Source organism: Ostrea edulis, chromosome 2, assembly GCF_947568905.1.
Source record: "Ostrea edulis chromosome 2, xbOstEdul1.1, whole genome shotgun sequence".
NCBI classification, from domain to species: domain Eukaryota; kingdom Metazoa; phylum Mollusca; class Bivalvia; order Ostreida; family Ostreidae; genus Ostrea; species Ostrea edulis.
In genome coordinates, this window is record NC_079165.1 from 72,373,856 (window position 1) to 72,394,026 (window position 20,171).

General features: G+C 35.0%; 2 protein-coding genes across 7 annotated transcripts; one reads left to right on the top strand and one right to left on the bottom strand.

The window, feature by feature from the left end:
- Positions 1-1,616: 1,616 nt before the first annotated feature.
- Positions 1,617-10,854, bottom strand: LOC125678667 (ceroid-lipofuscinosis neuronal protein 5-like). The gene is made up of 5 exons (XM_048917280.2): positions 10,731-10,854; positions 6,536-6,713; positions 5,977-6,196; positions 4,108-4,197; positions 1,617-3,414 (listed from the first exon to the last, which is right to left on the bottom strand). The coding sequence occupies exons 1-5, from the start codon at positions 10,820-10,822 to the stop codon at positions 3,032-3,034; spliced, it is 963 nt and encodes a 320-aa protein (XP_048773237.2). The 5' UTR covers positions 10,823-10,854; the 3' UTR covers positions 1,617-3,031.
- Positions 10,855-11,042: 188 nt separating this feature from the next.
- On the top strand, positions 11,043-18,962 carry LOC125678669 (COMM domain-containing protein 6-like). Of its 6 annotated transcripts, none has more exons than XM_056157180.1 (4): positions 11,043-11,091; positions 14,769-14,822; positions 15,725-15,877; positions 18,513-18,962. In XM_056157180.1, exons 2-4 carry the CDS (start codon positions 14,787-14,789, stop codon positions 18,561-18,563), a joined length of 240 nt encoding a protein of 79 aa, XP_056013155.1. In that variant the 5' UTR covers positions 11,043-11,091; positions 14,769-14,786; the 3' UTR covers positions 18,564-18,962. The 6 variants fall into 6 exon arrangements, with proteins under 6 accessions (XP_056013155.1, XP_056013156.1, XP_056013157.1 ...); XM_056157181.1 differs by having other exon boundaries at positions 11,049-11,072; XM_056157182.1 differs by having other exon boundaries at positions 11,063-11,434.
- The last annotated feature ends 1,209 nt before the right edge of the window (positions 18,963-20,171 follow it).

Here is a 20,171-nt window from a genome sequence, read left to right on the forward strand (position 1 = left end):
ATTGCAATCTTTTTTTTCTCAAGTGACCTTCATCTTGGCCAAATGACCTTAGTTCAGAGTCATTAACACATTTTCATAACAACTGTTGTGCCAAATATCAGCCTCTAATCTCCCTTCATTACTAAGTAGAACAAATGAAATGAAGATGGGCAAACAGCACTGACACATACTCCACCTCTAGAAGTTCAGCTGTGACAATTTTTAAAATATCATGCATATGCATTTTTCTATTAAAAGCAGAGTTGTATTGGATGGGTGTCCAGCCTGGGCGGGCGGCATCCACAATTAGCTTGTCCGGTTTCTAACTTTCATATTTTTTGGTGCATCTTTGTAAGACTTACATAACATGATCACATCCAAAAGAGGAAGGTTCCTATTTATTTTGAGGTCAAAAACTCAAAGGTCACTTTGTCACTAAATGCCATAGATTTGAGTTTGTCCGGTCTCCAACTTTCATACTACTAGGGACATCTTTGTGAAACTTACATAACATGATCACATCCAAAAGAGGAAGGTTCCTATTTATTTTGAGGTCAAGGTCACTAAATGTCATAGATTTGAGCTTGTCCGGGTTTTAACTTTCATACTACTTAATTGGTGCGTCTTTGTCAGACTTGCATATTTTGATCACATCCAAAAGAGAAAGGTTCCTATTTATTTTGAGGTCAAAGGTCAAGGTCTCTTTTTCACTATATACTGTAGATTTGAGCTTGCCTCCAACTTTTATACATGTACTTGCCTGTGCATGTTTATCAGACTTCAAATCCTGATGACATTCAAGATTCATGTTGCTTTTGAAATCCAAAGGTCAAGGTCATTATCACACTAAATATCTATTGCGGCCATTCAAAGCTTCATACTTATAAACTATATTAAATATGTGCATGTTTTTACTTCGTGAATGCAAGTGTGCATAATTTTCCAAACTGCAACTCGGCCATACACATCTTTGATGCGTTTTAGCGATTTTTTTTCATTACATTTTACTTTCATCAGATTTTTAATTTGTTAATTTACTATCCCCTCGGAATTCATTGTGAGAGGGGATATAGCAACAGGGCTGTGTGTGTGGGGGGGGGGGGGGGGGTGAGTTTGTAAACACTCTACAGGACACATGTTTTGCTTGATTAGATCAATCACATGTAGCTTTGTTATCAAGAGAGAATGAACCCTTTTAATTTTGGGGCCAAAAGGTCAAAGTCACTATGGGACTTCAAAGAAAAAGTTTATAGACACTCATGCACTGCAAGGCAACAAATTTTTGCATAAAAAGCCCAGGAGCATACAGAATAATTTTCAAGATTTAATGTTTTTCAATCTAGTTGATGTGTGTTCAGGAATGGAAAAGAATTTCAAGAAACAATGTATTTTCATAACATGTAGCAAAAGTCCCCCACCCTAGCACTAAAATTTCTGACCCACTGGCCAATGAATTTCATCATTTGGGTAGAAGCATCTGTCCAGGTGTCAAGAATATGATTTTAACAGAAATAATACATTTTTATTCTACAATCATAAACCTTCACTCTAGACCAGAACCTTTAACCAACACAGTTTGGTAGAGGCCTCTTTGCTGGTCATGACTTCAATGTTCAGGTATCAAAAAATAATCAAAATTTCAAATTCATTTTTTTATTTTTCACAATTAATTCAATAATCAACAAAATAGCTAATATATTTAAACATTAATATCACAGGTGGCTTAATCATTAAGTAACTCAATTTAAGTCGTAACGTGCAACTTCATTGGTTAATCAGCATTCATCAAAGTAGCTGAAACAAAACAAATTGGTTTGTATCGAGCCACACCATACGATTACCTCCTAATATGCATATTTTCCAAATGTTGCTATAACAATATTGCTGTGCATGATAAAATATTTGAGTTGACAAAACTTTTAAGTGTTTGAGATAGTTTACGCTTTATAATCTGTGAAATTCATAGAGTGTAAACTGACCTAAACTTGGCTATATAATAGTAATCATACAAATTCTCATTCTGACATTTGATTTACATGTAATTAATATAATAATTTCTTAATTATCCTTGTTTCCACTGAACACATACCATGTTACAAATGCCCTAGGTACTACGCACGAGTATTAAATAACAAAATTATACCAAAAAAATCACTTCAATATACACATGTTAGTAGTACTAGGTACTGTATACAAACAAATATATATTTACTTAGATGTACAAGGGTTGATCCAAATTTCATAAACTTTACTTATTGATGGTCCAGGGGGTAACATAGAAAGAGAATATATACATGTTAATGGTGTAAGTTAGTTTAAAGTGACACTATATTCTTTCAAAGGAACCACCACTAAAAATATGGAAACAGACACAGTATCATGCAATGTCATTTACATGAATCAAACATACCACAAACAGACAGCCTGTCTTCTCTACCACAATCACCAACACTCGTTAACCACAAATTAAACATACTACATACTAAGAACTGTTGAACTCCATTTCCATTTTCTGCATAGGATCTTCTGAGATTACAGGTAATACGTTTTATGATAAAATACGATTTAATAGCATCCATAGGGCCCTTTAACTTCCTCAACTAAGCAATATCGAACAAATACAATTCAACCAGAACAAACATCATCCTACACTGGTTTCCTCCCCATAAAATCAAATTTGCTGCTGCATTTGTGTTGTTAGTCCAATGCCTCTCATCTGCATGACATTGATTTCTATGGAAACATTCATGTCAGACTGCTGATCATTGTGTTGCATATCTGCTTATATCCAACACTTTTGCAAAGACAGAGATATAATTGTGTGTAATTGTGAAGAATTTTTGCTCCAATTATAAAATGTGTGGACCAACCCTTGTACACGTACAAAATGTAGATGCATATTATTAGTTTTGGATTTTTACTGATTATGAATTAAAGAATCATTGTAAAACATAATAAATAACCCCAGTATATGTGTAAAAACTAAGAGACATGTCCAACTTCAACAAATGCACAGGAGTCCCTACTAGTCATGGAAGACAAAACGTGACAATCATGGCAGAGGTATTTCTTCATACGTTAATTTAACATGTGGAGATTTCATTGGAAGAAACCAATACTCTTCATTATAAAAGAAATAAAACTTGTCCTCAATAAATATTTCCTGCAGAGCAGAAATCAAATGTTCTATAAGAAGTGGGCTAGCGACATGGGCTTGAAATTTGGAGTAGAATTTCATTATGTCTGTTTTCAGACTTTTGTTGGCAAGCACTACAGATGCATTTCCAAGGTATTTAGGCATATCCGAGTACAGGTTTATGCGGGTGTAGTTTAATTTTACACTGTGGTTAAACTTCACTCCAAGGTTCCCGAATTCTTGAAAGGCTCGTAGAACCCAACTAGCGCAGTCGAAGGAATCGAACCATAGGCTTCCATCTGAAACAGGACAAGAAATCTTTATGTCAATACATGTATTTCAATAAAGTCAACATACTGCATGGATAACAGTTTTGAGTGGTTTGGTACAGGTGGAGTGAATATACATAATATTTCATTAACTGTAGAATTTTCTCCATCAAAGAGCAATCTATGCTGTTTTGAAATACTTGACTAGATGTGTCAATATGAGTGAAAATAGGTCAATCAAAATATTATGAAACTCAAATGTGAACCGTAAGTCATCTGTAGCAGTCAGCTGGGTTCGATCGACGGTGGCCAGATAGCTCAGTTGGTAGAGCACCTGACTAGAGAATTAATTTTACAGGAAGGGAGAAAATGCAACGGACCAGGCTGGGATTCGAACACGGGCCCCTGAATTCTCTAGTCAGGTGCTCTACCAACTGAGTTATCTGGCTACTGGAGATTGAACCCAGTTAACCGCTATACATCAATATAAAGAAATATACCAAAAATTGATCATTACCTACAAGCACAGTAAAAAAAAGTCTGGAAAACTAACTATGATGGAATGACAGATTGAAGGATGGAAAGAAGTAATACAAAATGCTCTGACCATTTCATGGTAGGGGCATAAAAATACACATTGTGACTTACCATACAAAAACATATTGAAGAATTTTACAGCTAGAAGTACTTTTGTTTTCTCATTTTATTTTATCAAAGACATACCAGGCTTGTCTCTCACTGTCCAGGTTTCATAATAAAGTCCAGTGGTGTTGTCCCATAAAACCCACTCTGCAAACTGGTTAAACACATAACCTGACAACAGTCATAAATATAGTAGAAAACTGGTTAAACACTTAACCTGACAACAATCATAAATATAACAGAAAACTGGTTAAACACTTAACCTGACAACAATCATAAATATAACAGCCATTTTCTATTTAGCAAATACAGCAGGATAACGTCATGCTTGGGTGTTACTTGTGCAATGTCGATTTGTAACAAACCAACTGATTGGGGGATATTTGCACATATCTAAAATACAGATAAATTTGTAAAATTTCCGCTCCACACCAATTTCTGTCTACAATTTTTATAAATTGATTCAGTAGAGCTTTGTGACCCTGGATTTCTATGATGTGCATCATGCTAATTGTGTTTATTCATATAGAATGTGCTAGCTAATTTGAAAGAAAAAAAAAATCACCTAAAAGTAGGGATGTCAATTTCACTCGGATAGCCTAGTCGAATATGTTGAGGCCTTAGTCAAGCAATAGTTGAGTACTCAGGGGAAAAAAATCTGAACTGACAGAGTACAAGTATACCTAAGTCATCAGTATATTTCACCATTTATATTCCATCATGAGAATTTCTAAAGTATGTAAAACAGTGGATTTCAGAGGCATGTTAACAGACCGTCATCAAAACTCAAATTATTTTTTTAACATGAATGAATTAAAACCGGTTTGACTTTACCCTAGTTTACATGATTTTTACTCACAAAAACACTGAAGCATTTAGAATTTATGAACATTTACTAAAAAAGCTATTTTCAACGAGTACTGAACTACGAAAAATTTAGTTGATCGGTATGACTGAACGATAGTCAAGTACTTGAGTAATCATTGACATCCTTATACCTAAAAGAAATGATGAAATATACATGTGTGGTAGTATCGGTCTATATTATCTCCATTTCATTATTTTCTACTTACTTGTCTACGTAAATTCCTATCTTCGTATTCGAGTTGTTTATTTCAAGAAACAGGAAGAGAGTTATCTTTTATTTTCAAACGTATTTTATTACAAAACTTCTCATTGGTTACTTCTAGATTTATTATCAAATCACATTACAGGTAACTTTTACTTTCATTCTTTTGTTAAGAATAGTATTTAAACCCGAGCACAACCGTGCTCGGGGCTTCTTCTGAGCCAAACCTTGCAACAAGGTAAATATCAGGAGTTGCCTCACCCCGTATGTTTGATTAGTGTTTCTTTATTTTTCCTATTTAGTTATAGTTTTCTCTCAAGCCACATTCATTCCCCGGGATTATTATTTTGGTATTTATCATATAATTGTTGAACTTTATTAAAGGTCTAAAACTTTATTTATTATTTTATTGCTAGCCTCACTCTAGGCGGACTCAAACTTACCTGGAAAAATCTAAAGGGTTGAATACTTTATATAACACCTATCATCATTTAAAAAAACACAACGCGAAGTAAAAAGAACATATCAATAGTAGTGGCAGAATGCCCAACTACTACACATGTATAGCTACAGAAATGTGGGACTGAAGAAAAATGTCTCAGTCTCATTTTCTCCTGTCGGGGGGGGGGGGGGGGGGGGGGGGGGGGGGGGGGAGGGGATTAGCAGTGCTGTCACCATACTGAATTAAAACTGAATGGGCAAAAACAAAGTTATAATTCAGTTATAACTTATTCATTACTTTGAAGCAGTTGAAATCAGATTTTGGAGAATTCAGACCTAAGGGATATCATTTTCTGATGTGTAAGGGTGAAAATGACACACGATAAAAATTCCCCTGCATGTTGACGGTAATTAAATACAAAAAGTCATTGCCACATTACCATTAGTTGTTGCAACAAGATCCAGAGTCCCATTCTGCTGCCAGAGTTTGTTTTCGATGCCATCATAGATACAAGTTGCTCCCTGATTACACCACAGAACTGTCTCATTCACAACATGGGGGAATGTGCAGTTAAAGAGCTGAAATAACTCATACCATTCCATGGTGTAATTAAGGCCTGTGTTGAGATTACTGATTCCGATAGCATCATGCATGATATGCTGCAAAGAAAGTTCAAGTCTTCAATGGTAAAATCACTCATTTTAGTGGTGTTCTAATTTGTGTACTGCTTTCAAGCATTAGACATACACTGTACACGTACTGCAGACAGAAGGAGTAAAACATCAAAAGATATCATAACTCATCAACCAAAGAATTGAAACACACACACCCCCCCCCCAAAAAAAAACCCCACTGTTTTTACTCATGAAGATATATCAATGATATATATGAACCAGTGCACAACATTTACAGAAATTTTACATGGACAACAGAACTGTAATACTGATACTATCAAAAGTAGGACTATAATATATAGATATCTAATTATCTATACTCACAAATTTCCCAAGAAGGTCTCCAAACTTGAACTGCCACACTGGTTTTTTAAGTGCATAGATGTTGACTTTGTCATCGGGTTTAAATTTTGGCATTGAACTTGCTATCTCCCCTTTTGGGCAAAATGGAATCACTCCTGCCCTGCAGTAGTTGTTTGAAATTGGTCTGTACTTAAAACGCCTACAAAGGTTGAAAATTCAAATTCATGACAGCCTTTTCTACCTTAATATTGTATCATCAATACCAGTAAGTAACAGTATTGTCAATTATACACCAAAAGATGATTGGTACACTATAAAAACCTGTATAAATGTGTGTTACATGCATGGAGACTGTAAACAAATAAAGAAAAATGATGTTAACACATATACTGTATTTAGCATATACTCAAACATCACATTCCTCCTCCACTTGCAGAAAGTGAAAAAAAAAGATAATCTTCATCCATGAAATGCTGATTCATCTCTGGCCGTGGAATCTAACTACAGGATGAGTTATTCTACAGTATGCTGTACAATGCTGTCTCTAACTCTGGAATCTAACTACAGGATGAGTAATTCTACAGTATGTTGTACAATGCTGTCTCTAACTCTGGAATCTAACTACAGGATGAGTTATTCTACAGCATGCTGTACAATGCTGTCTCTAACTCTGGAATCTAACTACAGGATGAGTTATTCTACAGTATGTTGTACAATGCTGTCTATAACTCTGGAATCTAACTACAGGATGAGTTATTCTACAGTATGCTGTACAATGCTGTCTCTAACTCTGGAATCTAACTACAGGATGAGTTATTCTACAGTATGTTGTACAATGCTGTCTCTAACTCTGGAATCTAACTATACAGGATGAGTTATTCTACAGTATGCTGTACAATGCTGTCTCTCACTCTGGAATCTAACTACAGTATGAGTAATTCTACAGTATGTTGTACAATGCTGTCTCTAACTCTGGAATCTAACTACAGGATGAGTTATTCTACAGTATGTTGTACAATGCTGTTTATTCTCTGCCCCTGGAATATAACTACATGAAACAATACAAGGATGTGAAGAGGCCCACATCAAAGTCCTAGATGCAATATATTCATGTGCACAGTGTATGATGGCCTTAGGAAGTTGATTAAAGTTCAACTCTCATGTAAGGAACCCAGTCATAGAAATAATCATCCTCCACTGTCAATTTCACATTCTATTGTATGTAGCAAAGCCACTTTCTTGCTAAATATTTAAGAACATATTCTAATGTTACAAACAATGCAATATCTGTTGCAGTGAAAACAAGTACAAGAATGTGCCCAATTCATTTTGAATCTTATCATCTTATCAACATGAAGAATTTCCTTATAACTAATGTTAACGTCAACAGGAATTCTCTAATCAGGCCTAGAGGTTATAAAACTTTTTTGCATATATGGTAAGAAATCAGAACAGTTTTCATGGGTGACAATTTTGTAACCAGGTTACACTAGAATACGAGGTTACTGTAGTGCAGATACGCCTACTTCTTCTCTTCAGAATCAGGGTTACAAGGGTAATTTTACAACTCTTCATTTCAAAACTTCTCTTCAAAGTCATGGTAACAAGGGTTACAGTTGTTGTGAGAAAGGTCTGTAACCCTGACTTTTAAGATAAGTGGATGTTGTGAGAAAGGTCTGTAACCCTGACTTTGAAAAAAAGTGGGTGTTGAGAGAAAGGTCTGTAACCCTTGTGTTCGAAATTAACTATAGACTGAGTCTATATATGTCCAATGGCACTGGTACATGCCAATTGTAAATGAGACACACCAAATTGTCTATGCCAATTTTCTAGATTTAAAGCAATAAAGTTATTCCAAAGGACCCTGTATGGTCAGTTGACGTCTGATAAACGTTATGAGGAATATTATGGAAATGGAAAGAAAATATGCTTTCTAAGTATATCAGAAGTAAACGAAAATGTTTTCAACTTGTGTTATTTTTTTCCAATGTTGCGGTCTGTCATCTTGTTTCATATGCTAAATAGGACAGAAATATTGTCCCTACTGTAACCTGGTTACAAAATTGCCATCTGGAGAAACTGCTATGATTTCTTGACATATCTACTGTTTTGAGAACGTTTTCAAATTCATACCGACAAACTCCATGCTCTAAATTGTACACATACACTGAGTTTGAGTATGGGTACGGTTAAACTTTATAACCTCCAGAACAGGCCTGGAGGTTATAAAACTTTTATTGTACTCATTTCTAAAACTCGGTCATATTTGTATTTAATACACCTCTGAGCAAGATCCAAAGTAAACTCGAAAAATCTTGAGCATGTAATCCATTTGAATAGGAGAATAATTTTATAACCTTCACTTCTGAGTATGAGTACGATTTGGAGCACATAGTTCGAGTTTGAACTAATTATGAAAACATGCTCAAAAAAGTTTTATAACCTCCAGACCAGGTCTGACTTTTTTACTCCCTCAAACATGGTCACACCGTAAGACATATTACATATTTTGACAAATCCCTGACGTTTGCTTTCGTTTGAAAGATCTTTCGGTAAACTAAATCTCCCCAGAGAACGAGAAGCACATTCAAAAGTTTAAATGTCTGCAACATGTAGTTCTCCTCTCCCTATTACTATTGTATGTCGATTCAAAAGACTTCAGGAGAACTCGTATCCAGGAGAACTCGTACCCAGAAATTTGGGTATATACAAGCTCAACAAAAATTTTATCTATCTAACAAATAAGAACAAATTTACTTGGTTGATGATTAATGAAGACAAACCAGTAATTGTCAAATTGAGTGAATATTTAGTGCAAACTTTCAGAAAAAGAAGTGATGCTTTAAAACTGCAAAAATCATTATAGTTTATTATTCATATATTGGTATAATACTGATACTGTCCATCTACTTGTATATATACATGATTAGCAATTCATATATGTATGTACTTGTTTCCCCAACATGCTGCATCCACACGCAGTTTACAGTCTATGTAACCTGTAGTTAATGTTGTAAACTTTCTTTCTTTTTTGAATTTCCTTCTTTATAAAATGTCTTACTGTTATGCCCTCTGGGCCCAAAATTGGAATAAACTTATCTATATCTATATATACTTTTTTTTATTCAATTGAAAGGCTTGTTCATAGTAAATTATGTATAATGTATGAAATCCTCGATTTTTTCAAGGAGAAGTTGTACCCTGATTCCAATACCTGAAATGGTAATGAGATAAACTTGTATCAAAATTTTTATTACTATATAATTACAAACTTTTTCTCCAGGAGAACTCTTACCAGAATTTATATGACAATAAAGACATATTTTTTTCTCCATGAGAATCCATTTAATAAAATGATAAAGTTTTTTTTCTCCGGGAGAACTCATACCTAGATTTTCATAACAATTTTTTTTTCTCCAGGAGAACTCGTTCCCAGATTTATCAGATAAAATGACGGGAGAACTCGTACCCAGATTTTTATGACAGAAATGACTATGTTTTTCTCCAGGAGAACTCGATCGTACCCAGATAAATATCCGATAAAGTGATTATGGTTTTTTTTCCCGGGAGAACTCGTACCCAGGTTTTTATGACAGAAATGACAAAGTTTTTCTCCAGGAGAACTCGACCCAGATATTGATCAGGTTGGGAACACTTCCCTAATAGCGATATAATCTCGCTAAAACGTGATTATCCCTTTTTAGCGAGAAATAAACATTACCATAAACAGATGTTTTTGGCGTCTTTATTGAAAATAATGGCAATTTTAAATCCCATGCAACGCTGAATAAGTGCGACACGCACTCAACATGATGCGAATTGTTTCTATGAAATTGACAACATAGTCATGAAATCACATACCAAAGTTGTTGAGTAAGAGGGAAGCAGTCTGAAATCCAATACACATCGTGAGTGTTTTTGTTTTGATTAATATATTTGCAGAAATATCAGACATTTTAGCACTTTTTCTTCTTTTCACGTGAATCACGAAGGGATGTACTCCACGGATGTTTTTCTCGGTTGTACAGGATATGTTTATTCTCGCTAGAGAGGGATAATCGCGTTTTAGCGAGAATATCTCGCTATAGGGGAAGTGTTCCCAACCTGTTGATGGGTACGACTTCTCTTGGAGAACTCGTACCCAAATTTCTGGGTACGAGTTCTACTGGGTACGGGTTCTCCTGGGTACGAGTTCTCCTGATACCATTCAAAATACCTATAAGGAATTGGCCATTGTCCAAATACAGAGATACAAAACCCCGCAAATAAAACTACGGACAGGAATTGTCTGTACATGGACGCCGCCATTGCTGTGTCATGTGATCAATTTCATGTGCAGTACCATGTGACTTGCCGCTTTATGGTTATTTCGTACAAATATTTACCAAAATTGTGGCCTTTTTTATGCCATTCTATTTTAATGCTGTTCTATTTGTAATATATTTTAAAATTAAATCACATGAATAATAATCATAACTAATGACTTTTATTTGAAACATGAAATTTACATATGAATCATATTACGTACGATTTAGTCAAAATTAGCGCAGTGCGGAAGGTAGGAAATTCGAAATATTGTAAGGAAAGTGATTTATGATCACTATCTGTAGATCTTTTCGATCTGAATATCAGTAAAAATGTCCGCTCAAAGGACTCCATGAAAAGTAACTTGTGCAGCAGTATTCCACATAAATTGCACGGGAATATATATATTCTATTTATTTTAGAAAAATTTATCACAGGTGCTTGGGTCATAACATGTGAATACAGTTATACACATCTAAACTTATACATATGTAAATAATCGTTGTTTATTTACACATGTATAAGGTTAGATGTGTATGCATATGTTGAGACTCAAACACCTGTTAGACTGTGAAGTGGACAGCATACTGTCAAGGCCAGGGCTAGATTATCTAGGTATATTGAAGGCACTGTATGAATTAACGCTTGTTATTCCTACGTAGGACTAGCCTAACACATCGTTCAATATCATAGCGCTACCGATCCCTATGTAGCCCAGGTTCATTTCTTGAACGCAGCCCTGTCCACTTCCTTAAAGAGAATAGGGGGTAAGTTGCATTGCAGCAGGGCGGGTCCACGTTATTGTATATATATGATACTGTAGTATAAGAGAGAGAAGAAAGTCTTTGGCTGGACCGGGAATCGAACCTTGGACCACTGCATTACTAGTCAGGTGTTCTAACCACTGAGCTATCCAGGCCGATATCCATGGTCCATATAGCCCTCATTACTACACTTCTCCCTCCTGAAGATCAATTATAAAAAAAAAAAAATTTTTTTTTTTTTTTTTTTTTATAATTGTCTTCCAATATCAACCCAGGTTCATTTCACCCCTGGCAGGCCAACCTGCACCACCAGGGGTGGTCAACAGCACCAAATGTAGTATAAGAGAGAGAAGAAAATCTTTGGCTGGACCGGGAATCGAACCCGGGACCCCTGCATTACTAGTCAGGTGCTCTAACCACTGAGCTATCCAGGCTGATACCCATGGTCTGTATAGCCCTAATTACTACATTCCTCCCTCCTTAAGATCAATTATAATTTTATAATTGTCTTTCAATATCAACCCAGATTAATTTCGTCCCTGGCAGGCCAGCCTGCACCACCAGGGGTGGTCAACAGCACCAAATGTAGTATATTAAAAAAAATTAAATTGGAAATGTAAATATTAATCAGGTTTGGAACACTTCCTCTATTGTAAGATATTCTTGCTAAAAGGCGATTATCCCTCTTGAGCAAGAAAGTAAACATTACCGTAAACAGGTGTTTTGGCGTCTCTATTGAAAATAATGGCAAATCCCATGCAATGCTGAATAAGTGTGACACACACTCGACATGACGCAAATTGTTTCTATAAAATTGACAACACAGTCAAGAAATTGCATATCAAAGTTGCTGTGTAAGAGGAAAGCAGTCTAAAATCCAATACACATCGTGAGTGTTTTTGTTTTGATTAATATATTCGCAAAAATATCAGACATTTTAGCACTTTTTCTTCTTTTCACGTGAAACACGAAGAGATGTACTCCACGGGTGTTTTTCTCGGTTGTACAGGATATATTTACTCTCGCTAGAGAGGGATAATTGTGTTTTCGCAAGAATATCTCGCTGTAAGGGAAGTGTTCCTAACCTGTTAAAGTGTGTATTTGCATCATATATTAACTATAGATAGTGTGCTGACGTAGTGTATTTGAAATAGTTGTGTGATTGTGACCACAGCGCTTGCCGCTTGGATAATGCAACATACAAATGAATGACAATTGACATGTGAAATAATCTTTCTGTAAAGATTTGTCAGTATCTTGGTAGCACGACACTTTAAATTTAATTATAATACAAGAATTAAAGGAAGTTGCAACACAAGATTGTTGCAGAAATTCCAGGTCTTCAGCCTGGTGTCTTCTCCAACTTTCCCCAGCACATTCAAAGTCCAAAAAGTAAGATTGAACAATCACAGTAATGTCGGATTAGAATCTACCATAGAAGTCCCTGCTTGCAGCAAAAGATTCAATACATTTTTGTAAAGTTTTAGAAGAGGGACTTTTTCCCAATATTTATCATGCTACAACACCACAATGGAAGATACTCTAAACAACTTGATATACTTCTGCTGGGATATATCCCAGTGAACTTGAAATAAAAGACACCACAAATTCGTCCAATTCTGCTTCATACGTACCTACACATGTCGATGAATCTCTGATTAGTATTATTTATTCAGGCTGTTTGTGTAATACTTTTACATCAGTCATCGTATTTAAATGTAATCCACAATGATATAAAATTGTCTACCAGTCTAGGTAAAAAACTTTTCAAGTCCGGTCGGGCTAGTTGAATATAAAATTTACTAGCCCGAAAAAAAATTCACTAGTACAAAATCAAAACAATTTATTAAAGCATTGAATTAAACTTACAAATGCATAAAGAATTGTTTCCTGTAGTAAGAATGAAAACAAACGCAATGAAAACAAATGAAAAACGTCAGTCATATTCCACTTCATATAATCTGTCAATTTCAGATTCAAGCAACTCATTTTCACTCTCCTCATCATCATCTTACATTTTTTACAATATATACACAACATTGTATTTTTTTCAAGGTCCATGATTGAACGAATCCACGCTTTCTCTTTGACTTGTATCTTTGTTTGTCTGCTTTTATTTTTTCCGCACTGTGTTTTTCCCCACTCGCCATGATAGCAAAAGAGCGACGTGTAGGTGCCATATGATTCATACCCGGACCTTTCTCTTTCGTACCTGAGACATTTCGTACCCCCTTTTCAGCATATTAGAGTTTGACGTTAAAGACGAAATTACCCGGTACGAAATACACTGTAGTTTGGACTCGATAAACTGGCAAACAAACTCAGCCAATCAAATAATGTCCTGTGTATATATATTTTTTAAAGAAAAATTTACACCAGTCTGATCGGGCTAGTGCGGGAAAAAATCTACTAGTCCGACAGAAATTTTACTACCAATTGGGCATCTTCTAGCGTTTTTTGCTCAGATTGGTCTACAGTCTTTGTTGAGTAGCCTGAGGTCATCAGTCCGTGGATCAACTGTGGGAATCATGAAGGGCATCGTCGGATATCCACAGCTGATCTCATCTTCTATTCTATTCATGGGTATCCAACGATGATGGGAGAGTGACTCAAAATGAATTGGAGAAATAACTTCAAATAAGTCTCATGGGGCTTTAATGAATCACATTATCTGCTATCTAGATCATTCATTCTGTCAGATGCTGCTATATAGGTCCCTCAGCAGACGTGGTCAAGTTTTGAACATGATCAGTAAGATTGAACTTCTAAATCAGTAATATCGAGTTTCAAATTTCAATGATCTTTTTATCTTTTCCTTTTGACACTTGTCAGTATGCGTGTGAAACTTTGTCCATCTTTTGTTGCAGAGTATTGGGTTGCAAACATGGCAGAAAAAAAATTGCATAACCAACTCATGCAGGTTATGCATTTTTTCTGAAATGTTTGCGACCTTCATGTTTAACAAATCAAAGAAAGCATTTTAGTATTTAAGGATTTGATTATTATGGAGTAGATTTACATAGGTGTATAGGGATAAGCTGCACAGCCTGCATGATACAGGCTCTGGAAGCAAATCGGAGGATATTTGAATGCTCTCCCTTGTGGTGATTTAGTATATCAATGTGATAAATATACGCAATAAGTCCCCATTGTTTTAATTCCTTCCTTGTATTAAATTATTTCAGAAAGAAGAATGCTCAGGTATGGATTTGGCAGACAGGGCATTAACAGCTGGAGAGGTAGGATATGAAAGTACATGTATTCTGTTGATTGTCTGGTTTAAACCTAAAACATAAACCTAAACCATTATTATAACTTTCTGTTAGGCCCTTGTTAAATGATGGATGGATGTATATATTGTTTAACGTCCCTCTCGATAATCTTTCACTCATATGGAGACATCACCATTGCCGGTGAAGGGCTGCAAAATTCAGGCCTGTGCTTGGCACTTACGACCTTTGAGCAGGCAGGGATCTTTATCGTGACACAGGGCCTCAGTTTTTGCGGTCTCATCTGAAGAACCGCCCCATTTAGTCACCTCTTACAACAAGCAATGGGTACTGAGGCCAATTCTAACCTGGATCCCCACAGGATCCGTGTCAAATGATAGATATACATGTACTGATCTTTGGAAGATGGTGGATATGTGTGTATATTATGTAATTTAGCAATTACAATAATGAATATTATTTAAAGTGCTGTACCGTAATTAAGGTGATAGCATTATAATCCTCAATAAGTGCAGTACTGTATATCACTCTTAACACATAATACTCAAAGTTTATTTCTCAGATCTTGCCATGTGAGCAAGGCATAATGTTTTGGAATATTCATTTTATTTATCACTTTGAATAACCTACAAAATTATTCAGGAAAACATGGTTTTTGCATTCAGACATCCTTACTCATTTACATAAAAATAGATAATAAATAGGTCAATTACAGTACTAGATCCAAGGGCAACCCTATAAATGAACAGGTTTGAACCATTTCAAGGAACCAATATGAGATTTTTTTTATGATTAATAATTTGTATGTACATGTACTTACATATATGTAATTTTAAGGTTGATAAAACTGAAAACCAGCTTAGGAGTAAAATTATGATAGTGATGAAAGTTATGATTGTCTTTATTTACAGCTTGTTGACATGAAATGGAAGTTAGGAGTAGCAGTTAGTAGTGATGAGTGCAAATCGTTAAACTCGCCATTTGTTACCATGACACTGAGAGTTGCTGATTCTTCGGGGAAAATATCGACACACACTATAGAGATGACAGTGACACAGTTTCAGGTTATCATTGTATTGTAATTTTGAAACCGTAAACATATATATACAGTGAAACTTCTCCAAACCGGCCCCTAAGAAAACCGGTTCTCCCTGAATATCTGCAGATTTTCAAAGTCCTGGCAGAAATCTTAACATTTCCTTACAATGAAAGTCTTACAAAACCGGCCTCCCTGGAAAATCAGACATCTGCCACTTTTTTAAGTACATTTGGTAACAAACATGTGTATTTACCATTATAATATTGGCCACTTTTTGAAGACAAAAAAAACTTTGACTGGAGGGTGATTAAAATTGGTCAGGTGTGGAAATTGACTGACCAACCAGCCAGGTGGGAAATTATCAACTGGAGGTGTGAAAAACACAAGTGGCCTCTATAATTTCTATTGTTTACCCATGAGGGTATTAAGTGACACTTGGTTAATCCAAGTGACCCTTCCAAGTTCAAGTTCATTTTATTCACTCAAACCACATTATACATGGTACATGAGGTGCATTAAATAAACATACATTTGAGTAAGAATAAGGTCAGAGTATGTACAAATATACAATATACATGTATTGAAAAAGTATTTACAAAATATATTAATGAGGACAGACTAACTCATAGATTTTTTTGATAAACATACAGAGTTTTTTAAGTGTTTTAACCTTACTGGTTGACATAATTTCATGAAATTTAATAACATTATGTCTTGTGTAATACCTACTGTGTAGGTATTCTTTTCTAATATTTGACAAATCACTGCATTCTAATATATAATGGAATTCGTCTGCAATTTTCGATTCATTACACAAAACAAAATCTTTCATTATATGGAATACCAATCCATCTGCCAGTCTCTACTGGAAGGCAGTGATTTGTGGTGCGAAATTTAAGAAAAATAGTTCTGAATTTTTTTGACAATATTTCTAAATATTTTTCTGGTCCGAAGTCTATCTTAAAAGTTCTGTATATTTTACCTTTAGATGAATTGAACATATTGCTTGACCATGTTTGAATAAATTGATCCTTAAGTCTTTGTTTGACTGTATTCGTTATCCATTTTCCATTACCTGTAGGTACAAATGGACTAATTTGATCTCCACTGATAATTGATCATAGATCAACAGAACAAAGTGAACAGTACCTACTTTGTGAATATTGAGATAAAATGTCTCTAAATACTAAATTCTTGGTAAACCGGCCACCCCTGTAAACTGGCTGTTTTGGGGTTGTTTTTTTTTGGGGGGGGGGGGGGGGGGGGGGTCCGAGAGCTGGCCAGTTTGGAGAAGTTTCACTGTATAGGTAATTTATTTATTTAGGAAATAAACTTCATTTTCGAATGTACACGTGGGTATGAACTGTGACGCATCACTTGCAGTTCATACCCTCATGTGTTTCAAAAGTGAAGTTTATTTCTTATATTTGCATTCTACTTTCATGATTCATCGCAGTATATTATTATCAAATCATTTCGGGGGATCGGTATATGAATTGTTGAAGCATCCAAACTGACTTCCCACTGGATTCCAAATTCTATGGAGGTAGTGCTGCTGGTAAATATATCATGTGTCAGCTTTAAACGAGACTACCTGCTCCACCTCCCCCAATAGATATTAAAACAGTACCTCACAGCAAATCCTCATTTTAATAAGGCTGTTAATTCAACTAAAGTAAGTTGTAATATGTATTTTAACATCACCATGTTATATTGAACTCTATTAAGAAGGTTCACACCCGAGATCTAGGTAATGTCAATTTTTTGGCAAGTTTATTTTTGATTTTTACATTGAAGGAGAATTAGGAAATTAAAAAGAAAAAAGTGGGGTAGCAATGCTTGTTATTGAGCTACAGTGTTCGAAACATGACCTTTTTGCACTTTGTTGGTGTTAACACTTCATAAGAAACACAAATCAATCATTACATAAAATATATACATAATCATGTCTTCTAACCCTACAGATTAAAAAAAGCTTAGTACTAGTAATGAAAATAGATAATGACCTTTTTGCATTTGATATACGAAAAAATATATGATATCAAATTTCAGAGTTTAAAAGAACATATTAGAAGTATTGTCAATTTTTAAAATTTCACATAGTTTTTAAGGTCTTGACTTAGAATTTAAGAATACAAGAAAAAAGTGGGGGTTAGAGACCAAATTTAAAAATTGGCAAAAATACTGAACTTTGAAACAAAATATGGAGTAAATTAATTTAAACTTTTTTAGGAAAAATTGGTGTTTTGTTTGGAAAAACTTATCAACCAAATTAATGAATTATATGTACAACATTTGAGCTAGTCTCAAATACTTTTATCATAAAACTGAAATACACGTGTATGAGTATAAAAATAGAATATATATTGGATGAAACAGAAACTGTAATATCACACAGATTTAGAACTTTTTGATTAATCACAATTCTTCCACCACAAAATATAGCCCTTGCAAAACCCTTTCAAAATTTGAATTGACACATTTGTTTTTCCAATTGGATAGGGTTCAGTAAGAGATGTGTAATATGTTTGAACCACTAAATACTTAAATCCTGCTTTAAAATGTTGAACCACACATTTCTATTTTCTGAATCCAGAGGAAATTTGGTGATGTGAGCAAGAATCATAATGATCTTACACAGAGTTGTCTCTCTTTTATAGCATTTTTCACAGCAGATGAAGGAAATGGCCTCTAGAATGGAGATGGTTTGAGAGAATCAGATGCAGTACTCACAGGAAAATAGGATGACCATACCTAGATTTGTGACAAGAGAAGTGATGATAAACACATAGTAAATAGGATCTTGATAAACACATGTATTACCTCAAAATCCAAAAATATCAAGATCATTGTTAGAAGATTGATTGGATGAACTTTGTGAAAGAATGAAATCTTTTAACCTCAATGAAATTAGATCTGATTAGTGGATTTTTGTAGATCTGAATGAAAGGCATAGTGTATCATTTATAAATTATTATTTACTTGTAGCTTATATTTATTTATCTAATCATTCATCATGAAATGTCATTAATATTTGAAAGAAGTTACAATTTCGAAATTATAATAAAATAAGTCATTAATTGGATTATATTGATAAATTTTGAACTGAACCTTTTGTTTTATTTGTTTATGGATGGGGAAAATTTATTTTACTTAGACTCTTTGTGTCAAGAAAAAGTGTGGAGACAGAACATATTTTTATGAGGAGAAGTAACTACTTTTGTTATTATGGTTTCAGATTGCATGTCATTTCATGCAGTAAGTGTTTATCGTGAGTTTCATTTACTTCACAATGATATCTAGTTATAGTCAGTTGCCATTTGTTGATATTAACGTCAAACTACCGGTAAGCTAAATGCTTTCTTGGTTGTAAAGTGAAACATGATGTCACATGCTTGGCTCTCACTTGTTGTGACACGGGCCTCGGTATTTGTGGTCTCTTCTGAAGGACCTTCCAATTTAGTCGCCTCTTACGCCAAGCAAGGGGTAATGAGGACCTATTCTAATCCAGATCCCCACGGCTTTGAACATGGGTTATCGCGGCCACAATGCCAAAGTACAACTACTAAGTACGATCACGGCTGACCACTACATTCCTCCCACCTTATATGTCTTCTTACCTTAAAGACATCAACCCAGGATCTTTATCACCTGGCAGGCATTTTCACCAGTCAGTTCAATGGGCTGATCTACGGCACCAAATGCAACAGGAAGGGAGAAAATGCAACGGACCAGACCAGGCCTAGAGGTTATAAAACTTTTTGAGCACGTTTTCATACTCAAACTATGTGCTCTAAATCACACTCATACCCAAAAGTGACAGTTATAAATTATTCTCCTACTCAAGTGGAGTACATGCTCAGGATTTTTCGAGTATGCCTCGGGGTTTACTCAGAGTTGTACTCAAAACAGACATGGTTGAGTACGAGTACGGTAAAAGTTTTATAACCTCCAAACCGGGACTCAAATGATATATGACAAAACTTTTAAGAAACATTACGAGATTTTTCTCAGTGAAGTGTGCATTCTATGATCTAGTCGGTAGAAGAAAGATAAGGAATAAATTGATCTTAAAGAACAATTTCACAACAGAAATAACGCAAGGAAACATAGCTCCCATGATAAATTCCAAAATCTCATTCATACGCAGTGAAAGTTCCAAAAACTTTGTTCATCCTTCTAGAGGTAAATAAATATAGAACTCAATACAATGGAAATTTTGATGTCACAGTGTCTGGGGATAACCAGGCTCCACCCAGTAGAGCAATACATAAGCGTGTTAAATAAAGAAATAAGGAACAATGAAAACGAATCGCATG

Coding starts and splice junctions, on each gene's coding strand:
- LOC125678667 (XM_048917280.2), bottom strand. CDS start 10,822: ATGGCGGCGTCCATGTACAGACAATTCCTGTCCGTAGTTTTATTTGCG. Junction 6,714..10,730: donor CAATGGCCAATTCCTTATAG/GTATTTTGAATG, acceptor CAACCTTTGTAG/GCGTTTTAAGTACAGACCAA. Junction 6,197..6,535: donor GAGACCTTCTTGGGAAATTT/GTGAGTATAGAT, acceptor CTTTCTTTGCAG/CATATCATGCATGATGCTAT.
- LOC125678669 (XM_056157178.1), top strand. Junction 14,823..15,724: donor GGGCATTAACAGCTGGAGAG/GTAGGATATGAA, acceptor CTTTATTTACAG/CTTGTTGACATGAAATGGAA. Junction 15,878..18,512: donor TGACAGTGACACAGTTTCAG/GTTATCATTGTA, acceptor TCTCTTTTATAG/CATTTTTCACAGCAGATGAA.